Here is a 19,018-nt window from a genome sequence, read left to right as displayed (position 1 = left end):
TGACATGAGAAAGAAGCTCTTTGGCCACCGACACCAGTGGTGGGTTTGGTGTCGAAATGCATAAGCAGAAAAGAACCACATACCTAGTGTAAAATATGGTGGTGGATCTTTGATGTTATGGGGCTATTTTGCTTTCACTGGTCCTGGGGCCCTTGTTATGGTCAACTGCATCGTGAACTTTACCCAGTATCAGGACATTTTAGCCAAAAACCTGGTTGCTTCTTGCTTGACGACTCAGTGAATTCTTCCGCTGCTCTATGATCGCGAAACGTTTGTGGGCGTGGCTAGGAGTTTGCCCAGAGCAATGTGGTTGGGTAGCCAGGCAAGGTTGCTGAAACTTGGCCTCAAGTGGATCTTCCAGCAAAGACAATAACCCCAAGCACACATCAAAATCCACAAAGAAATTGTTAATTGACCACCAAAAAAAAAAAAATATCAACATTTTGCAATGTCCTTCTCAATATCCGGAGGGCAGTGCATAAGCGCAGATGAAAAATTCTGTATAAGACCCCTCCAATCTCATAAAACGTTTTAGAAAAAGGCTCAATGACGTTATCCTCGCAAGGTGAGGTATTGAAAACAGGGGCGCCAATGTTTTTGATATTACTTGTTCAACAAAATCTCTTCATCTGAAAAATGTTATCAATATAATTTCACTTAAAAAAACATAAATCAGTATTGGTATTATGTATTTTATACAGTCTTTTTTGCTATTCTTTATCAAGGGTGCCAATCATTTCGGAACTGACTACATATGGGGCTTATGGGACTTGTAGTCCTCCTTGGCATTACCAACACAATAGTGGCTGGGCTGAAGCCTTCAACTGAATGCCTATAAAATTGTCATTATTAAAAATATAACACTTGCACTGAAACAGAATGCCACAGATCAAAATAGCCATTCGTATATTTTATTAGTCTTTCTTTTTTTTTCATTTTTCTTTTTTTTACATATACAATATAATGAAAACAGAAATTAAATCAGATGTCTTGCATAAACTTGGCAGTCAAAGTTTTGGGACTAATGCCTTGGCCTGGAACGTTGAGTCAAGGCCTAAAATGGGTCCCACACATCTTGTCAACTCAAAAATGTAAACCATTCACTTACCATTGACTGAGACAGAATGAATGGCCATTAGAGTGTTGAACGCCCCTGTGGGAATGTACTGTAGAGCAGGATTTCCCAGACTCGGTCCTGGGGGCCACCCCCTGGGTGCACGTTTAGTTTTTTGCCATAGCAATACACAGCTGATTCAAATAATCAAAGCTTGATGATGAGTTGGTTATTTGAATCAGCTGTGTAGTGCTCCGGCAATAACCAAAATGTGCACCACGAGGGGGGGGCTAGACCGAGTTCGGGAAACCCTGTCGTAGAGCAGCAGCTCTGTGGCAGCTAGTTTTAGCAGCCCTGTACATTGCTGGTAGCCATCTAAGAAGCAATGTGGTCTACTCTACACCATCCCAAGTCCTAAATTCAATCTTGGGGAAAAGGTGCAGTATATTATAGTGTCACACACATCTCATAAGAAATTACATAGATTGAAGGTCAGGACATACTATGAGACAGCTAACGCAATGGGACTCAATACAAATGTTACTTATCTCATTGAGATGGCTGACAGATAAGGTCTCCCCATTTGTAATTATTATATTTTTTACTATGTCATGGCCAACATTTATTCTAGAAGTTTCTACGCTTTACATACATCACTTCCTGAAAACACCTACATGGAAATCCATATCATTATGGATTGAAGATGCCTTAATAAAAGCGATTCAGTTTGATTCTCTGGGTTTGGGGCACAAACCCAAAATAAACCATCAGACAAGGGACACACTAGACGGGTCACATCAGAATGTTACAGGAATATACACACCAAACCATAATAAGGCTTCAAACTGACTGGTCGCTACATTGAGCATCTCAAACCTAATCCTTTGCATTGGAGCTGGCCAGTACTATCTTCGCTTTAATAGTTTCATTTGAAGTAGAATCATACATTTAAAAAAAAAAAAAAAATTATTCAAACTTTGCAAACAAAGTTAGCAGTACTATCTCAAACATGAGATCTATTAAATCCAACATTTTTTCCTGTGAGAGGAAGTCCCAGTCCCTGTCGACTGAGAGAAGTGAGCAGAAATGCACCCAGATGGGAGGGAATAGAAAAACATGTCCATGAGAAGGAAAAGAAGGGTGTGGTCCGGTCCTGTTTGGGTGCCAATCTGCATTGGAGCAGGCCTCCTTAATTAGACAGATTGTGGTCCAGACAGGCAATTACAAAGCAAGAGGTTTTGTTGTATCCTGAGTGGGTAGTTTCAAACTGCAATAAAGACTGAAGACAGTATAATTCTTTGTTGCATCTTGCTAGACAGGACTACAAACCAAGTGACACGGTAGAGGTGTTTAGCCCCCTATCCGCTGAACAGCCGCTGAGGCCTCTCTAGAGGTTATTGGTGAGCTGCTCAGGCTGATAGGCAATGTTTTGTGACACTTTAAAAGGGGGACAACTCTAGAGACTCAAAACAATTGTGGCTCGGGCAGAAGTCTCGATAAGGCTTAACATCTTTCAAAGCGAGAATAACAACTCTACGTCAATATGAAAAAATAAGATCGACCCCTTACAGCAGACAAGACCACTGGTTAGAACGGGTCATACGGTTTCTAAATCTTTTTTTGTTGTTGAATCCTCCTTGATCACTTGAAGTCCATTTGAAGTTTGTGTTGTCAGTGTTACTGCCAGGTTAGGTTTATATTGAACTTGTACCTTAGACTGTGTCAACCTGTGGAATGCACCTCTGACACCAGATATGTAAGCCAATGTAGAACATTTAGCGCTTAAATACAGCCAAACCAACATAAAATCATTCTACAAACCAATCTACAGAAACCCATCGCAGGCCAAAACTCTCAATGAAAGAAAGTTGTCACGGCATCGAAGCAGGTGTCAGGTATTTATGTTACCATCATAAAACACTTCCCCGTGGCTCATTTGAAAATCCTGGTGGTGGCTTTCAGATGACTGAAAAGGTGACACCATGGAGATCTAACACGTCTGTGCCTGTTTGGTACCGGCTGACTCTGCTATATAGAGCTGAAGAGGCACCAGTCCACTGCCTTCCTATAAAAAATGTAGTGGAAACCGTGGCATTGGTTTAATGGGACAGGTCAAATGACAAATCCGGGTTTCTAAACGTTTTGTGGTGACCCCAAACCTAATGTCCATAGACTCCACCATTTAGCTTGAATGGAGATATTAGGATCCCTATTAGACTCTACCAGCATTTTTGCATCAGAGAAGAAAAACATCTCTTGACGGTGAAATCCACAACACTACAGCTCAATGATAATCATGAACATCAAACATTGAGATTTGTTTTCATGCCGAAAGAGAAAAAATAAAATAAAAACTTTCCATGCAGGCTTTAGCAGTCAGTCAATGGAAAATTATTTGAAGACACTGCCCATAGACCACAATAAAATCTCTCGCTGTGCATATATACATTATATATATTGGCACCCTTGAACGAATCACTATTTCTTCTCAAATAAGGAGAAAAAAAAATTCACACGTAATTGTATCTGCAAAGGAACGAGAAATGTTATGAAACCTGAAATTTAGATTTTTTTTTAAAGTGAAAACATGGCCTGGACTGCATTATTGAAAATTGGAATAAATTTGGTTAGAGGCAAGTGATTGTGTAATTCTTCCTCACTTGTCATAAGTTGCAAGTGCCTACAGGGTAAAAATAGCTATCCAACCAGTTTTGAAAATAATAAATATTACAAACTGTTCCACTGTAAAAGTGCAAAGATGCCAATATATTTGGGCACAACTGTACATATTTTGTACTAGGCATTAATGGAGGTGTTTTTTGTTTTATTTTTACTAATGCAATTCATTATGAATTCATAATGTAATTATGACTCGGTTCATAATTTTATTAAGTACTGTTCAGATTAAGGAAAGAACATGAGAGACAATGGGACTTTAGAAGTGGATAGTCTGAGGTGTGTGTACCAATGTATGAATGAATAGACGTTTGGTGATCTGATTAAGACGACTGATGTGGTTGTACGGACTGTGAATATTGAGAATGGTCAATCTCAGATTTCACCGCTTCTTCCTAATCCAATCGTGCATGGGAAAACAAAGACAAAAGGCAGAATCTATGACAAATTGCTTTCAAAGAAACAGTGTCCATTTCTACAAGCCAAACTCCCAACACCATCTAAGTGTAGACCGGCATTGTTTACTTCCAACAGTTGGGAAAAAAAATAAAAAGGCAGTCATTGGGAGGGGGGGGGGGTATGGAAAAAGAACCAATCAAAACAGACATTAAGCTATCCCCTGCCTTTGTATCATAAGTGCTCCCTGAAATCAGGCCTTTCCCCTCAACATCTTGCTTGTGCCAAAACCATCTTGCAAAAACAGAAAGGGGAGACAGAAAAATAAAGGTAGTGTGGCGCCATCTGGTGGCTAAGGCTGGGAGCTGCCCTGGCTATCTGGGTCCGTGCCTGAGGAGCTGGTGTCAGAGTCCGAGTGGTCATCGTTGTCCTCCGGTGGGCACTTCTCCCGTATGCGCCTCTGGGTGGCGCTCAGGCGTGCCAGTAGGCCCTGGTAGTCGAAGCGACCCCTCTTCTCCCCAAAAGGGTCCTGGAGGTGTGTAGGGAGAGAAAGAGTGTGTGGGATGTACATCTCATATTTCAAATCTGAAATGTTCCACTGTTGTGGTGCAGGTTTAAAGCATGTGGAAGCAGTGTACACTTTTTTATTTATCTACAAATCATTTATTTATACATGTATAGAGAACCTTCGGTATATAAAACAGCATCAAATTATTTTGGCAATGAAGAGTCAGATGAACGTGGACAGTGGCATGTATTCATTGATGCCAAGGGAAGTCAGGCTTCCCAAAATAATTCACCAAGAAAAAAAAAAATACATATTTTGTCTCTGTGTTCCATAAAATTTCTTTCAAATCTAATTTTATTTGTTATATGCACCAAATACAACAGGTGTAGACCTTACAGTGAAATGCTTACTTACAAGCCCTTAACCAACAATGCAGTTAAAAATAGAATTAAGAATATATTTACTAAATAAACTAAAGTAAAAAAAAAAAAAAGTAACAATAATGAGGCTATATACAGAAACCACCGGTACCGAGTCAATGTGCGGAGGTACAGGATAGTCGAGATACATTTCTACATGTAGGTAGGTGGGGGTGTCAATGCAAATAGTCCGTGTGGCCATTTGATTAATTGTTCAGCAGTCTTATGGCTTGGGGGTAGAAACTTTTAAGGAGCCTTTTGGACCTAGACTTGGCACTCCAGTACTGAAGCAGAGAGAACAGTCTATGACTTGGGTGACTGGGATCTGACCATTTTTTGGGCCTTCCTTTGACACCGCATAGTATATACAGTTGAAGTCGGAAGTTTACATACACTTAGGTTGGTGTCATTAAAACTCGTTTTTCAAGTACTTCACAAATTTCTTGTTAACAAACTATAGTTTTGTCAAGTCGGTTAGGACATTTACTTTGCACATGACACAAGTAATTTTTCCAACAATTTTGTAGACAGATTATTTCACTTATTATTCACTGTATCACAATTCCAGTGGGTCAGAAGTTCACATACACTAAGTTGACTGTGCCTTTAAACAGCTCGGAAAATTCCCGAAAATGATGTCAATTAGCCTATCAGAAGCTTCTAAAGCCATGACATAATTTGAGTCAAACTCAGTGCCTCTTTGCTTGACATCATGGGAAAATCAAAAGAAATCAGCCAAGACCTCAGAAAAGAAATTCAAAGTCAAAGTATTGGAGTGGCCATCACAAAGCACTGACCTCAATCCCATAGAAAATTTGTGGGCAGAACTGAAAAAGCTTGTGCGATCAAGGAGGCCTACAAATCTGACTCAGTTACACCAGCTCTGTCAGGAGGAATGGGCCAAAATTCACCCAACTTATTGTGGGAAACTTGTGGAAGGCTACCCGAAACGTTTGATTCAAGATAAACAATTTAAAGGCAATGCTACCAAATACTAACTGAGTGTATGTAAACTTCTGAACCCACTGGGAATGTGATGTAATAAATAAAATCTGAAATAAATCATTCTCTACTATTATTCTGACATTTCACATTCTTAAAATAAAGTGGTGATCCTAACTGACCTAAGACAGGGAATTGTTACTCTGATTAAATGTCAGGAATTGTGAAAAACTGAGTTTAAATATATTTGGCTAAGGTAAACTTCCGACTTCAACTGTAGGTCCTGGATGGCAGGAAGCTTGGCCCCAGTGATGTACTGGGCTGTACACACTACCCTCTGTAGCAACTTACGGTCGGATGCCAAGCAGTTGCCATACCAGGCAGTGATGCAACAGGTCAGGATGCTCTCGATGGTGCAGCTGAAGAACTTTGAGGATCTGGGGACCAATGCCAAATCTTTTCAGTCTCCTGAGGGGGAAAATGTGTTGTCGTCCCCTCTTCACAACTGTCTTGGTGTGCTTGGACCATGATAGTTTGTTGGTGATGTGGACACCAAGGAACTTGAAGCTCTCAACTTGCTCCACTACAGCCCCGTCGATGTGAATGGGGTCGTGTTCGGCCCTCCTTATTCTGTAGTCCACGATCATCTCTTTTGTCTTACTCACGTTGACCTCCTCCCTATAGGCTGTCTCATCGTTGGTGATCAGGCTTACCACCGTTATGTCGTCAGCAAACTTGGTGTTGGAGTCGTGGGTGAACAGGGAGTACAGGTGGGAACTAAGCACGCACCCCGTCAAGAAGTCCAGGATCCAGTTGCAGAGGGAGGTGTTTAGTCCCAGGGTTCTTAGCTTAATGATGAGCTTCGTGAGCACTATGGTGTTGAACGTGAGCTGTAGTCAACGAATAGCATTCTCACCTAGGTGTTCCTTTTGTCCAGGTAGGAAAGGGCAGTGTGGAGTGCGATTGCGTCATCAGCAAAATTTGCAAGAGACTGAATGTACCTCACCGGAGAAAGCAGAGAGCAAAACCGCACCCCTCTGTCTCCATGTGTAAGTCATCTATCTGATGCCGCCTGGTCCAAAATATTATGACATTGTTGCCGCCCAAAGCGTGGAATGCAAGGGAAGCCAGTGAGCATTTGGCCTCCCGTGATAAAAAAAAGTATAAAATAATAGCCAATCAGCGTTGAGCTAAACTGAGTTCGCTCAACTGTGACAGGTCCTGGCACACCAACAATGGCAAAAAGTGTCAAGGGAAGCCAGTTTGAAGTTGGCGTCACTTCTATCAAATCGCATGAAAAGCATACATCATTGACAGAAACAACTTGAATTGTTGCATTTGGTTGTGTTCCTCCGCAGGCTAGCTAAAATTGTGTTTTTCCTAAATTAGTCATGGATGGAGATAGGGATTTACTTGTGGTTTTACTTCATTCTCCTTACTGGCCAATGATTATGACAGCGATGATAATCCAACAATGCATTTTTTTTTTGGACCTTTATTTAACTCAGCAAGTCAGTTAAGAAACAAATTCTTATTTTAAATGACGGCCTAGGAACAGTTGGTTAACTGACTTGTTCAGGGGCAGAACAACATTTTTACCTTGTCAGCTCGGGGATTTGATCTTGCAACCTTTCGGTTACTAGTCCAACGCTCTAACCACTAGGCTACCTGCCGCCCCAATTAACCATACATTGTTGTGCCCCTGGCCTGAGGATTCAATACGTAGAAGGCTAATGTTAACTAGCTAAAGTTGCCCACAAAAAAAAGTTAGGCTAGCTAGCAAGCATTTTAGCCAGGTAGCCTAGGACAACAAAAAATAAAAGCGTGTACTGTATGACAGAGTTATAGACCGTTTCGTCAACATGAAAGTGGATGGCATTGGCGTTTCTCTACAAGTTGGGTGAGTCAACATGTTTTTGGTTGTTGTTTTTTTTACTTGCACGAACGCTCACACACACACACACACACACACCAGAACCATGGACAGCCACATCATTTTTCGACTCATTTGTTTTTGCTAGCTTTTAGTTGTCACTGTATTAGACTAAGCATGGGTGATTTGATGACGTTGAAATGGTGCTAGAATAGTGGAGGCAGCTCCTGATTTCTTTGCGACTTGCGTTAACCGTGGTTCTAAATCAGTTGTTTAGCAGTCTGAAAATGTTGGAAACATTAACTTGCATGACCATGCTGTAGGTCATGTAACTGTTTGTTACATGCAATATGCTTTGTGGACGCCACCGGACAGAGGTTGTTCTCCGGTTTTGTGATGAAACAAAAAAAAGGTGTGGTTAAATTTATTCTGCCACTGTCTTCTTATTGTCTCAGCCTTAGGCCTATCTATCACTGTCGCAAGGCATATGAACTAACTGGTTATACAGCAAACAACGCAATTATCACAACACATAATATGGCTTTCCCCCCCTGGCTTCCCCAGTGATTTTACCCACACACTGCTACTGCTTGTGGATGTCATTATTATGTTTCTGTGTACAGTTTGAAGGATGCTAGCTGTTACCACAGACGCCCAGTCATTGTGCTAATGTTAGTCAGCATTGGCTCGCGAAACTACCTCCAACTTCCTTCATAATGAACGCAGAAACATATAAATGGTATCCACAAGTTCATCTGAGTCCAGGGAAGAAGATACAAGGTTTAATTGCCAAATCCTGAAGTACCCCTTTAAACGTTTGGGCATGTACATCCCTCAGTCGTCCTCTAACCCAGGGTTTCACAAAGTCGGTCCTCGAAACCCCACTGGGTGCACGTTTTGGTTTTTGCCCTAACACTACACAGCTGATAACAATAAAGCTTGATGATTATTTGAATCAGCTGTATAGTGCTTGGGCAAAAACCAAAACGTGCACCCCTTGAGGTCCCAAGAACCCAGTGTAGGAAACCCTGCTAGAACCCCAGGGAAGGTGCAGTGTATTAGTTATCAGGATGTGTGATGCATTATAACCTGTGTGTTCTGCTTCTCCAAGGTGCATAAAGAAACATGTGTACACACACACAGTGAATGAGGGGGAGAATGAGGTCTCTGGCAATACCTGCATGTTCTGTCCCTGTTGGTGTAGTCTCTCTTTGCAGACCCCCTCGTAGAAGTCATAGTACTCCAGGAATGATTTCTCCATCACACTCCTGCAACACAGGAACAGGTTAACTACCCACAAAAACAAATGCTAAACAGCTACAAATGAAATGACTCACCATTGAAAGCTGTGTGTTCTAAATGTATTGTGGGTCAGTGGCTTTGAACATGTCTCTTGCAATCTGTTAAGGTTAAACTATATGCCTCATATACAATAAGGACATTAGACGTGGCCTGTAGCCTTAATTTGGAGTTCAGGCATATACAGTCCCTTCAGAAAGTTCACACCCCTTGACTTTTTCCACATTGTGTTACAAAAGCGGGATTAAAATGGATTACATTTATTTTTGACAACGATCTACACAAAATACTAACTTTTATTATTAATGGAAAATAAAACAATATATTTTGATTAGATAAGTATTCAATCCCCCGAGTCAACACGTTAGTCACCTTTGGCAGCGATTACAGCTGTGGGTCTTTCTGGGTAAGTCTAAGAGCTTGGAAAACCTGGATTGTACGATATATCCCATTACTTTATTAAAAATTATTCAAGCTCTGTCAAGTTGGTTGTTGATCATTGCTAGACAGCCATTTAAGTCTTGCCATAGATTTTCAAGAAGATTTAAGTCAAAACTGCAACTAGGCCACTCAGGAACATGCAGTATCGTCTTGGTAAGTAACTCCAGTGTACATTTGGCCTGGGATTTTAGGTTATTATCCTGCAGAAAGGTCTATTTGTCTCCCAGTGTCTGTTGGAAAGCAGAATTAACCAGGTTTTCCCTCTAGGATTTTGCCTGCGTTTAGCTTTAGTCCTTTTCTTTTTATCCTAAAAAACTCCAGTCCCTGCAGATGGCAAGCATACCCATATCATGATGCAGCCACCACCATGCTTGAAAATATGGTGAGTGGTACTCAATGATGTGTTGGATTTGCCCCAAGCATAATGCTTTGTATTCAGGACAAAAAGTACATTTTTGTTGCTGCAATTTTTTGCAGTATTACTTTAGTGCCTTATTGCAAACAGGATGCATGTTTGGGAATAATTTTATTCTGTACAGGCTTCCTTCTTTTCACTTTGTCATGTTAGTAACTACAATGTTGTTGATCCATCTTTAGTTTTTTAATCTCACAGCCATTTAACTCCAACTGCTTTAAAATCACTATTGGCCTCATGGTGAACTCCCAAAGCGGTTTCTTTCCTCTCAGTCAAGAGAGTTAGGAAGGACGCCTGTATCATTGTAGTGCCTGGGTGTATCGATACACCATCCAAAGTGTAATTAATAACTACACCATTCTCAAAGGTATATTCAATTTCTGCATTTAATTTTTTACACATCTACCAATAGGTGCCCTTCTTCGCGAGGCATTGGAAAACATCCCTGGTGTTTGTCATTGAATCTATGCTTGAAATACACTGCACGACTGAGGGACCTTACAGATAATTGTATGTATAGGGTACAGACATGAGGTAGTCATTCAAAACTCATCTTTAAAATTATTCAAATTTTATTTGTCACATGCGCCAAATACAACAGGTGCAGACCTCACAGTGAAATGCTTACTTACAAGCCCTTAACTCTTATTTTCTTAACTACATTGTTGGATAAGAAAGTATTAAATATATTTATAAAAAAAAAAAAACATTAAAATAGATAAACAAAATACCAGTAGAGGCGATATACAGGGGGTACTGGTAAAGAGTCAATGTGCGGGGACACAGGTTAGTTGAGGTAATATGTAGGTAGAGGTAAAGTGGCTATGCATGGATAATAAATAGAGTAGCAGTAGCGTAAAAATGATGGTATGGGACAACGCAAATAGTCCAGGTAGCCATTTGATAAGCTGTTCAGGAGTTATGGCTTGGGGGTAGTAGCTGTTAAGAAGCCTTTTGGACCTTGACTTGGCACTCCGGTACCGCTTTCCGAGAGAGAACAGTCTGACTAGGGTGACTGGAATCTAAATTCTTTGGCCCATCTCTGACACTGCCTGGTATTGAGGTCCTGGGTGGCAGGATGCTTGGCGCCAGTGATGTACGTACACACAACCCTCTGTAGTGCCTTGTGGTCAGAGGCCAAGCAGTTGCCATACCAGGCAGTGATGCAACCAGTCCGGATGCTCTCGATAGTCCAGCTGTAGAACCTTTTGAGGATCTGAGGACCCATGCCAAATCTTTTCAGTCTCCTGAGGGGGAATAGGTTTCGTTGTGCCCTCTTCACAACTGTCTTGGTGTGCTTGGACCATATTAGTTTGTTGGTGATGTGGACACCAAGGAACGAAGCTCTTAACCTGCTCCACTACAGCCCCTTCGATGAGAATGGGGGCATGCTCAGTCCTCCTTTTCCTGTAGTCCACAATCATCTCCTTTGTCTTGATCACGTTGAGGAAGAGGTTGTTATCCTGGCACCACACTGCCAGGTCTTTGACCTCCTCCCTATAGGCTGGCTCATTGTCGGTGATCAGACCTACCACGGTTGTGTCGTCTGCAAACTTGATGGTGTTGGAGTCGTGCTTGGCCATGCAGTCATGGATGAATAGGGAGTACAGGAGGGGACTGAGCATGCACCCATGAGGGGCCCCCGTATTGAGGATCAGCATGGCCGATGTGTTGTTACCTACCCTTACCACCTAGGGGCGGCCCACCAGGAAGTCCAGGATCCAGTTGCAGAGGAAGGTGTTTAGTCCCAGAGTCCTTAGCTTAGTGATAGTGATGCGCTTTGAGAGCACTATGGTGTTGACTGCTGAACTGTAGTCAATTAATAGCATTCTCACGTAGGTGTTCCTTTTGTCCAGGTGGGAAAGGGCAGTGTGGAGTGCAACAGAGATCGCATCATCTGTTGATCTGTTGGGGCGGTATGCAAATTGGAGTGGGTCTAGGGTTTCTGGGATAATGGTGTTGATGTGAGCCATGACCAGCCTTTCAAAGCACTTCATGGCTACAGTCGTGAGTGCTACAGGTCGGTAGTCATTTAGGCAGGTCACCTTGGTGTTCTTGAGCACAGGGACAATGGTGGTCTGCTTGAAACATGTTGGTATTACAGACTGTCAGGGACAGGTTGAAAATATCAGTGAAGACACTTGCCAGTTGGTCAGCGCATGCTCGGAGTACATGTCCTGGTAATCCGTCTGGCCCAGTGGCCATGTGAATGTTGACCTGTTTAAAGGTCTTACTCACATCGGCTACGGAAAGCGTTATCACACAGTCGTCCGGAACAGCTGATGCTCTCATGCATGTGTCAGTGTTGCTTGCCTCAAAGTGAGCATTGAAGTTATTTAGGCTAGTGTCACTGGGAAGCTCGCGGCTGTGTTTCCCTTTGTAGTCCGTAATAGTTTACAAGCCCTGCCACATCCAACGAGCCGGTGTAGTACGATTCAATCCTAGTCCTGTATTGGTGCTTTGCCTGTTTGATGGTTTGTTAAAGGATTTCTTATAAGCGTCCGGGTTAGAGTCCCCGCTCCTTGAAAGCGGCAGCTCTAGCCTTTAGCTCAGTGCGGATGTTGCCTGTAATCCATGGCTTCTGGTTGGGGTACGTACTTACTGTCACTGTGGGGACGACGTTGTCGATGCACTTATTGATGAAGCCAGTGATGTGGTGTACTCCTCAATGCCATCGGAAGAATCCCGGAACATATTCCAGTCTGTGCTAGCAAGACAGTCCTGTAGCTTAGCATTGCATCATCAATCATGCCAAACACAATTATTACACACAGAGTAAGTCCATTCAACTTATTACCCAACTTGTTAAACAAATTATTACTCCTGAAGTTTAGGCTTGCCATAACAATGGGGTTGAATACTTATTGACGCAAGACATTACATTTCAGCTTTTCATTTGTTATTAATTTCTAAAAACATAATTCCACTGACATTACGTGTGTAGATCAGTGACACAAAATCAAAATGTAATCCATTTTAAAAACTCTAACAACAGAGTAACAACAAAATGTGGAAAGCGTCAAGGTGTGTGAATACTTTCTGGAGGAATTGTAGCTGGATCTAGACAATAGATGCCGTGGAACATTGACTTATCTCGACATAAGTCCACTTTTGAGGTTTCAAGTCTCAAACTTTTATTTTGGAGTCAACAATCTAAGACTAACTCACCACAGGGCTTCTGGACAGGGCACCTTCCCATCCAACATGTCACATACAGCCACGCGCATGGTCTCATGGCGGATGCACTCGTTGTAGTTCTTGCTGTCCCCCGGGTGTCTCTCCTGGCAAAGGGAGTGTCAGAGGGAGCAGGTGTAAGGGGGACATTCAAGACACATCCCACACTGATATGGTCAGTCTGTAGCTTTTCACACACACGTTTGCACAAACGTCTACGGAATGGGGAAGAAACGGCAAACAACGAACTAAATAGAAACATAGAACAACAGCTGAAGACTTCTGTAAGTCAGACAACACAATCAGGCATATTACATCACAATAGCATATGCCAAAAACAGTAGCTTTGTTGATCAAAATGGCAGCATTTCTTCAGGGAACCACATTCCCCATAAGGCAGTGGGATTTAACTGCATTCTGGGGATTATGGCTTGGCAGCCAAATTAGATGCCAACTTGCCAGTGGGCTATAGGCTTACCTGTTCAAAGCCTGGCTCGTTGTGGTAGGGGTTCTCAGTCATCAGGGACTGGATGGAGATCAGAACGGAGGAGATGCTTTGGGCCGGGCTCCAAGCTGGCCCTGTCCAAGTCCTAGACAACAACCCAGAACAAAGAGGTTAAAGCACAAAAGATTCAGGTCAGGAGCCCGCGCACCAAGCAAAATAAAAACATGTAAGTTGTATATGAGCTACGGTGCTTCACCCCAAAAAAGTATGGTAGACTGAATAGTAGATCAATTTTGCACTCCCTGTAGGTTCCCAAGACTGACCAACACTACTATAAAGGGAAAGAGAGGAAGTACTTCAAAGCTGTTTCAAGGAGCCATAGGTGCAAAATAGCATTACAATACATAGGCACGTTATTCCAATATATATATATTTTTTGGTGTACTATTGAAAGCAGGAGAATGATGGCATCGCATCTTCTGGGCCAAAGTCACCCACACATTGACAGTGAGGGGGAGCTCTGGGAGGAAGTGCTGAAATGCAAGAAATGATCTGCGTCTCTATATAGAGAGCTGCCATAAATAGCCATGTTCCGCCAAAGAATGACCCCTTACAGTTGTGGTCAGACCAGGTAGGCTTGAGTAATACAGACGGACTTGCAACTATTGGGCAGTACTGTCTGCTGTTTTTCATTCTCTGTTTATTAGGTGGAATCCTGATATTGATTGCTGGTCAAATTTTTTTATTTTATCTATTTTAACTAGGCAAGTCAGTTAAAAACAAAGTCTTATTTACAATGACGGCCTAGGAACAGTGGGTTAACTGCCTTGTTCAGGGGCAGAACGACAGATTTTTACCTTGTCAGCTCAGGGATTCAATCTAGCAACCCTTCGGTTACTGGCCCAATGCTCTAACCACTAGGCTACCTGCCGCCCCACATCCCACTGTGTCCCATGTAGATCATTTGTAAGAGCTACTATTCTATGGGCCTGGGTTTAAAAGGTAGACTGATGAATGCCTTGTCCCATTTCGACCCCAAGTCACCCCCCCCCCATAGTTAGAAAGGGAACTGGGCATAGATGTATGGGTTGCTCAGGTGCAGCAGGTTTCCCCTGAGCTGCAGGACCCTGGCTTACCCGAGGATGCTGAGGCATACTTTGCCGTTACGGTAAAAGTTGGGGTTGAAGCGCACAGTGTTTTGGCCGGTGGTGATGAGCTTGACCCGTGGGGGGTGGATGGGGTAGTCCGGGGGGCAGCGGAACAGAAAGAGGAAGAAGCCTCCCTCGTAGGGCGTGTCGAAGGGTCCTGTGATGAGGGCATGGATCTGAGGGAAGGAAGACTAGAGTCAGGACTAATATTTAGTGAGGGTGTTGATGCATTGAATTTCTCCATAATTCTCATGGTTGCCATAATCCTCATAATAGCAGTGCAGAAGACTAATTACAAGATGGCTGCTGTTCCTCTTGCCACAGCAAAAGTTCTTCAATGGCTGTATTGTTTGTTGTTGACTTAATACAAACATTGAGTCTGTGGGTTAAAGTAAATTGGGGCCTGACAAAAGAAAGTTAGCATAATTGATTTAAAGAAGGATCCCCCCTCAACTTGAGCCTGGGATAGGAGTTGCTTTAACTCTAAGTGCATCAACATTTGAAGGACAGCCCCTGTCTTTCAAGTCCCATTTTGGATTGTTTCATACACCAGTCAAATACTTTACAGTCTGGCTAGCTAAATGTACCACAGTAAGGTCTAAGGCTCATATTTCAACATCATAGCCAAATGACAATGGCCATTGATGAAACTCACATTGCTGTCTGACTTGGTACAGTTGTACAAGAACAGACCCTGTGGACCTAGGGAGTGGTGGTGGAAGTCTGAGCTTTACCTTAGTCATGTCGTGAGGGTCAGGAACCACAAACATACCCGGGGGAGGCTCCTTATAGATGGACATTATATCCCTGAGGAGAGAGTAAGAAGACAAACTTAAGAAAATATGCTAATACACAATGATAGTAGCCTGATCCCAGATCTGTTTGTGCTCTTGCCTACTTGGCATGATAGCACAAGCAGACTGGCACTAGGGGCAAAACATTTTAAGAGACAAGTGGCACCTTTTATGTCAACAATGTAATGTTGACAATGTTGTGTTTCTACGTTTCATAATATAAGGTCAATATATTAATTACAGAGTCACATCATAGTAAGCAAATGGATTGACACGTTATGACATCAGTAACTCTGACCAATTAATACTAACTATTGGCCTAACTAGTATCGTAAGTAACCATTTTCTTACAGGATTTACCCCAGTGTTTCACCCAAAAGGCTTAGACTTTTCTGTTCCCATTTATACGGGCCAGTACCAGTGTCTCACTGGGTCATACTCTAATGGACCTACACTCACTTGGGACCAAAGGCAGGCCTCTGGTACTTTTCAGCTGGAATTTACATAATTAACACCTTCCCACAAAGCAACTGTTTTGATTATGGAGAGGTTGTTGATTCTGCTCTTCACAAATCCTCACTGTCAGTCCTAGCGCTCGAAAACGAAGCGGCATTCTGCCTTCTTCCTAGTTTTCAGCCGTTAGCGTCGCCCAAAACTACCTCTTTGGAACTTCAAACCTGACTCAGTTTTAAAGTTAAGCGTCGTTAATCATTGCTTGCGACAGAGCTTTCGAAACATTTCCCTTATCTTACATCAGTGGGAAAGAATCCTTTAAATAAAAAGATAAAAATACACTTACTGTAGAGGTATTCTACAGATCCACACAGCCATCCAACGAAACTACACTTCGAGTTATGCTTAGACACAAGTGTTCAGAGCATGCTAGATAGCTAATTAAACAAGCGCTGTAACATGGAGATATGGCTGTCTGTGTGGGAACACTAACCCTATGAACATGTGTATCAATTTAACCTATTGTTTTTAAACTTATTTCCTCAAATGTTGTATTTTTACCTATATTTTAATAGGCAAGTCAGTTAAGAACCAATTCTTATTTAAAATGAGGGCCTACCTCGGACAAACCCTCCTCTAACCCGGACGACGCTGGGCCAATTGTGCGCCGCCCGATCACGGTCGGTTGTGACACAGCCCGGGATCGAACCAGGGTCTGTAGTGACGCCTCTAGCACTGAGAAGCAGTGCCTTAGACCGCTGCGCCACTCCAGAGCCCCTGATATGAAAGGTGCCAAAACCGTACTGCAAGCAACACGTGTCAGGGCTCTTATCAAAACTCCCCAATACAGAAGACGCCTTCTTCCAATGACTCATGTTTAATGTCATGGAACGGAGTCATGATCATAGACTTTAAAAAAAATAAACCAGGCAAGTCAGTTAGGAACAAATTATTATTTACAATGACCCCTACCGGGGAACAGTGGGTTAACTGCCTTGTTCAGGGGCAGAACTACAGATTTTTACCTTGTCAGATCAGGTATTCGATCCAGCAACCTTTCAGTTACTTACCCAACGCTCTACCACTAGACTACCTGCCATATGTACCACTGGTGTTAGCAAAAAAGTACAATTTATTGTCACAACAATACACATGTGGTGTGGTTCTTTCGTTTTCAGACAGCATGGAACCACATTCCATATGTTGTAACAGGCAAGCCCACCAGTGTATATCTGTATACTCAAATGTTTACCTTTTGATTCGGAGAATGCATTGCTGGGACGTCTTCTCGTTGTCCCAGTCGGTACTTAGTGTTGGGTCCCAGGACGTTGCATGAATTTGGGACAAGAGGCCTGCTCCGGCCACCCCCAAACCGATACCGCCTGGCAGAGCATTGGTGGCCGAGTAGGGGGGTATTGGAATGGCAGAGCCCACTACAGTGCTAAGAACACCTGCACCGCCAAACCCGCTCCCAGTCCCCACGGTTGAGGTGGTTGTGGCTCCAGGGGACATGACGGCTAGGCCAGTCTCTGCGGCCGCTGCAGGAGGTGGTGAGGCCAGGTTAGCTCCACTCGTCGAGTGGCCCGGCAGAGAATTACCCAAACTCGGTAACGGAGCTCCATTTCCCTGACTACCAACACCTAACCCAATTTCACCATTAGCAACCTCTCCTACGCCATCCGCCATTGTAAATTAGCACTTGTTCAGGTTATAGCTAGCTAGCTTGCTAGCTACAGTTATTGACAGTTGTCGATACAGCAGTTTCTTGTTTGAGTCCGTCCTCACGCAGTCGGTAAATGAGGAAGACGATCAAGGAGAGGCGAAGATGAGAAAAAGCGCTCCCACGGCATTGTATGCCTTTCCTCTCGCCTCCAAAAGTAGCTACTCGTGTTTAACAATGTCTTATAAAAGTACAAACAGTCAGTCGAAAAGTTAACGCTATAATATATTACCCGTCACAAATTCTCAGTTTGCCAGTCATCAACGCAGTTTGCGGTTTCAGCCTGTTTATCGGTTAGCTTTTTCTTCTGTTTTCCATAACCACTTCCTCCCCACAGCACAGAATACCTATACTGCCACCTGGCGGCGATCATCGGAATTGTAGTTGGACTCTGCGTCCATGTTATGAGGCTGTCAGGGACAGTAGCAACATACAGCAGTAGGCCTACACCAGTGGAGGCTGCTGAGGGGAGAACAGCTCATAATAATGGCTGGAATGGAGTCAATGGAATGGTAACACAAACAAAGAAACCACATCTTTGATGTGTTCAATGCCATTTCATGGACTCCATTCCAGCCCTTACTATGAGCTCTCCTCAGCAGCCTCCACTGGCCTACACAGTCAGTATTTTACAGTTTCTTTACAACACCATACAGTTGAATTCGGAAGTTTACATAGACTTAGGTTGGTCATTAAAACTTGTTTTACAACCACCACAAATTTCTTGCTAGCAAACTATAGTTTTGGCAAGTCGGTTAGGACATCTACATTGTGCATGACACAAGTCATTTTTCCAACAATTATTTACAGACTATTTCACTTATAATTCACTGTATCACAATTACAATGGGTCAGAAGTTTACATACACTAAGATGACTGTGCCTTTAAACAGCTTGTGTCATGGCTTTTGAAGCATCTGATAAATGATGTCAATTAGCCTGAGTCAATTGGAAGTGTCCCTGTGGATGTATTTCAAGGCCTACCTTCAAACTCAGTGCCTTTTCGCTTGACATCATGGGAAAATCAAAAGAAATCAGCCAAGACCTCAGAAAAAAAAAAATTGTAGTCCTCCACAAGTCTGGTTCATACTTGGGAGCAATTTCCAAACGCCTGAAGGTACCACATTCATCTATACAAACAATAGTACGCAAGAATAAACACCATGGGACCACGCAGTTGTCATACCGCTCAGGAAGGAGACGCGTTCTGTCTCCTAGAGATGAACATACTTTGGTGCGAAAAGTGCAAATCAATCCCAGA

The 19,018-nt window shown here is 42.8% G+C and overlaps 1 protein-coding gene across 2 annotated transcripts; it reads right to left on the bottom strand.

Annotated features, from left to right (window-relative positions):
- Positions 1-895: 895 nt before the first annotated feature.
- ube2z (Ubiquitin-conjugating enzyme E2 Z) lies at positions 896-18,082 on the bottom strand. 2 transcript variants are annotated; one of them, XM_045714315.1, is made up of 7 exons: positions 17,290-18,082; positions 15,525-15,597; positions 14,779-14,981; positions 13,676-13,787; positions 13,192-13,304; positions 9,046-9,136; positions 896-4,655 (listed from the first exon to the last, which is right to left on the bottom strand). In XM_045714315.1, the coding sequence occupies exons 1-7, from the start codon at positions 17,721-17,723 to the stop codon at positions 4,479-4,481; spliced, it is 1,203 nt and encodes a 400-aa protein (XP_045570271.1). In that variant the 5' UTR covers positions 17,724-18,082; the 3' UTR covers positions 896-4,478. The 2 variants fall into 2 exon arrangements, with proteins under 2 accessions (XP_045570271.1, NP_001167324.1); NM_001173853.1 differs by having other exon boundaries at positions 3,926-4,655; positions 14,779-14,966; positions 17,290-18,033.
- Positions 18,083-19,018: the final 936 nt, after the last annotated feature.

Source organism: Salmo salar, chromosome ssa03 (assembly GCF_905237065.1).
Source record: "Salmo salar chromosome ssa03, Ssal_v3.1, whole genome shotgun sequence".
Lineage (NCBI taxonomy): Eukaryota > Metazoa > Chordata > Actinopteri > Salmoniformes > Salmonidae > Salmo > Salmo salar.
Note: the sequence above shows the minus strand (reverse complement) of the source record. Positions and strands in the feature narration are given on the sequence as shown.

Coding starts and splice junctions, on each gene's coding strand:
- ube2z (XM_045714315.1), bottom strand. CDS start 17,723: ATGGCGGATGGCGTAGGAGAGGTTGCTAATGGTGAAATTGGGTTAGGT. Junction 13,788..14,778: donor GTATGCCTCAGCATCCTCGG/GTAAGCCAGGGT, acceptor GTTGTTGTCTAG/GACTTGGACAGGGCCAGCTT. Junction 4,656..9,045: donor AACAGGGACAGAACATGCAG/GTATTGCCAGAG, acceptor ACACACCTCCAG/GACCCTTTTGGGGAGAAGAG.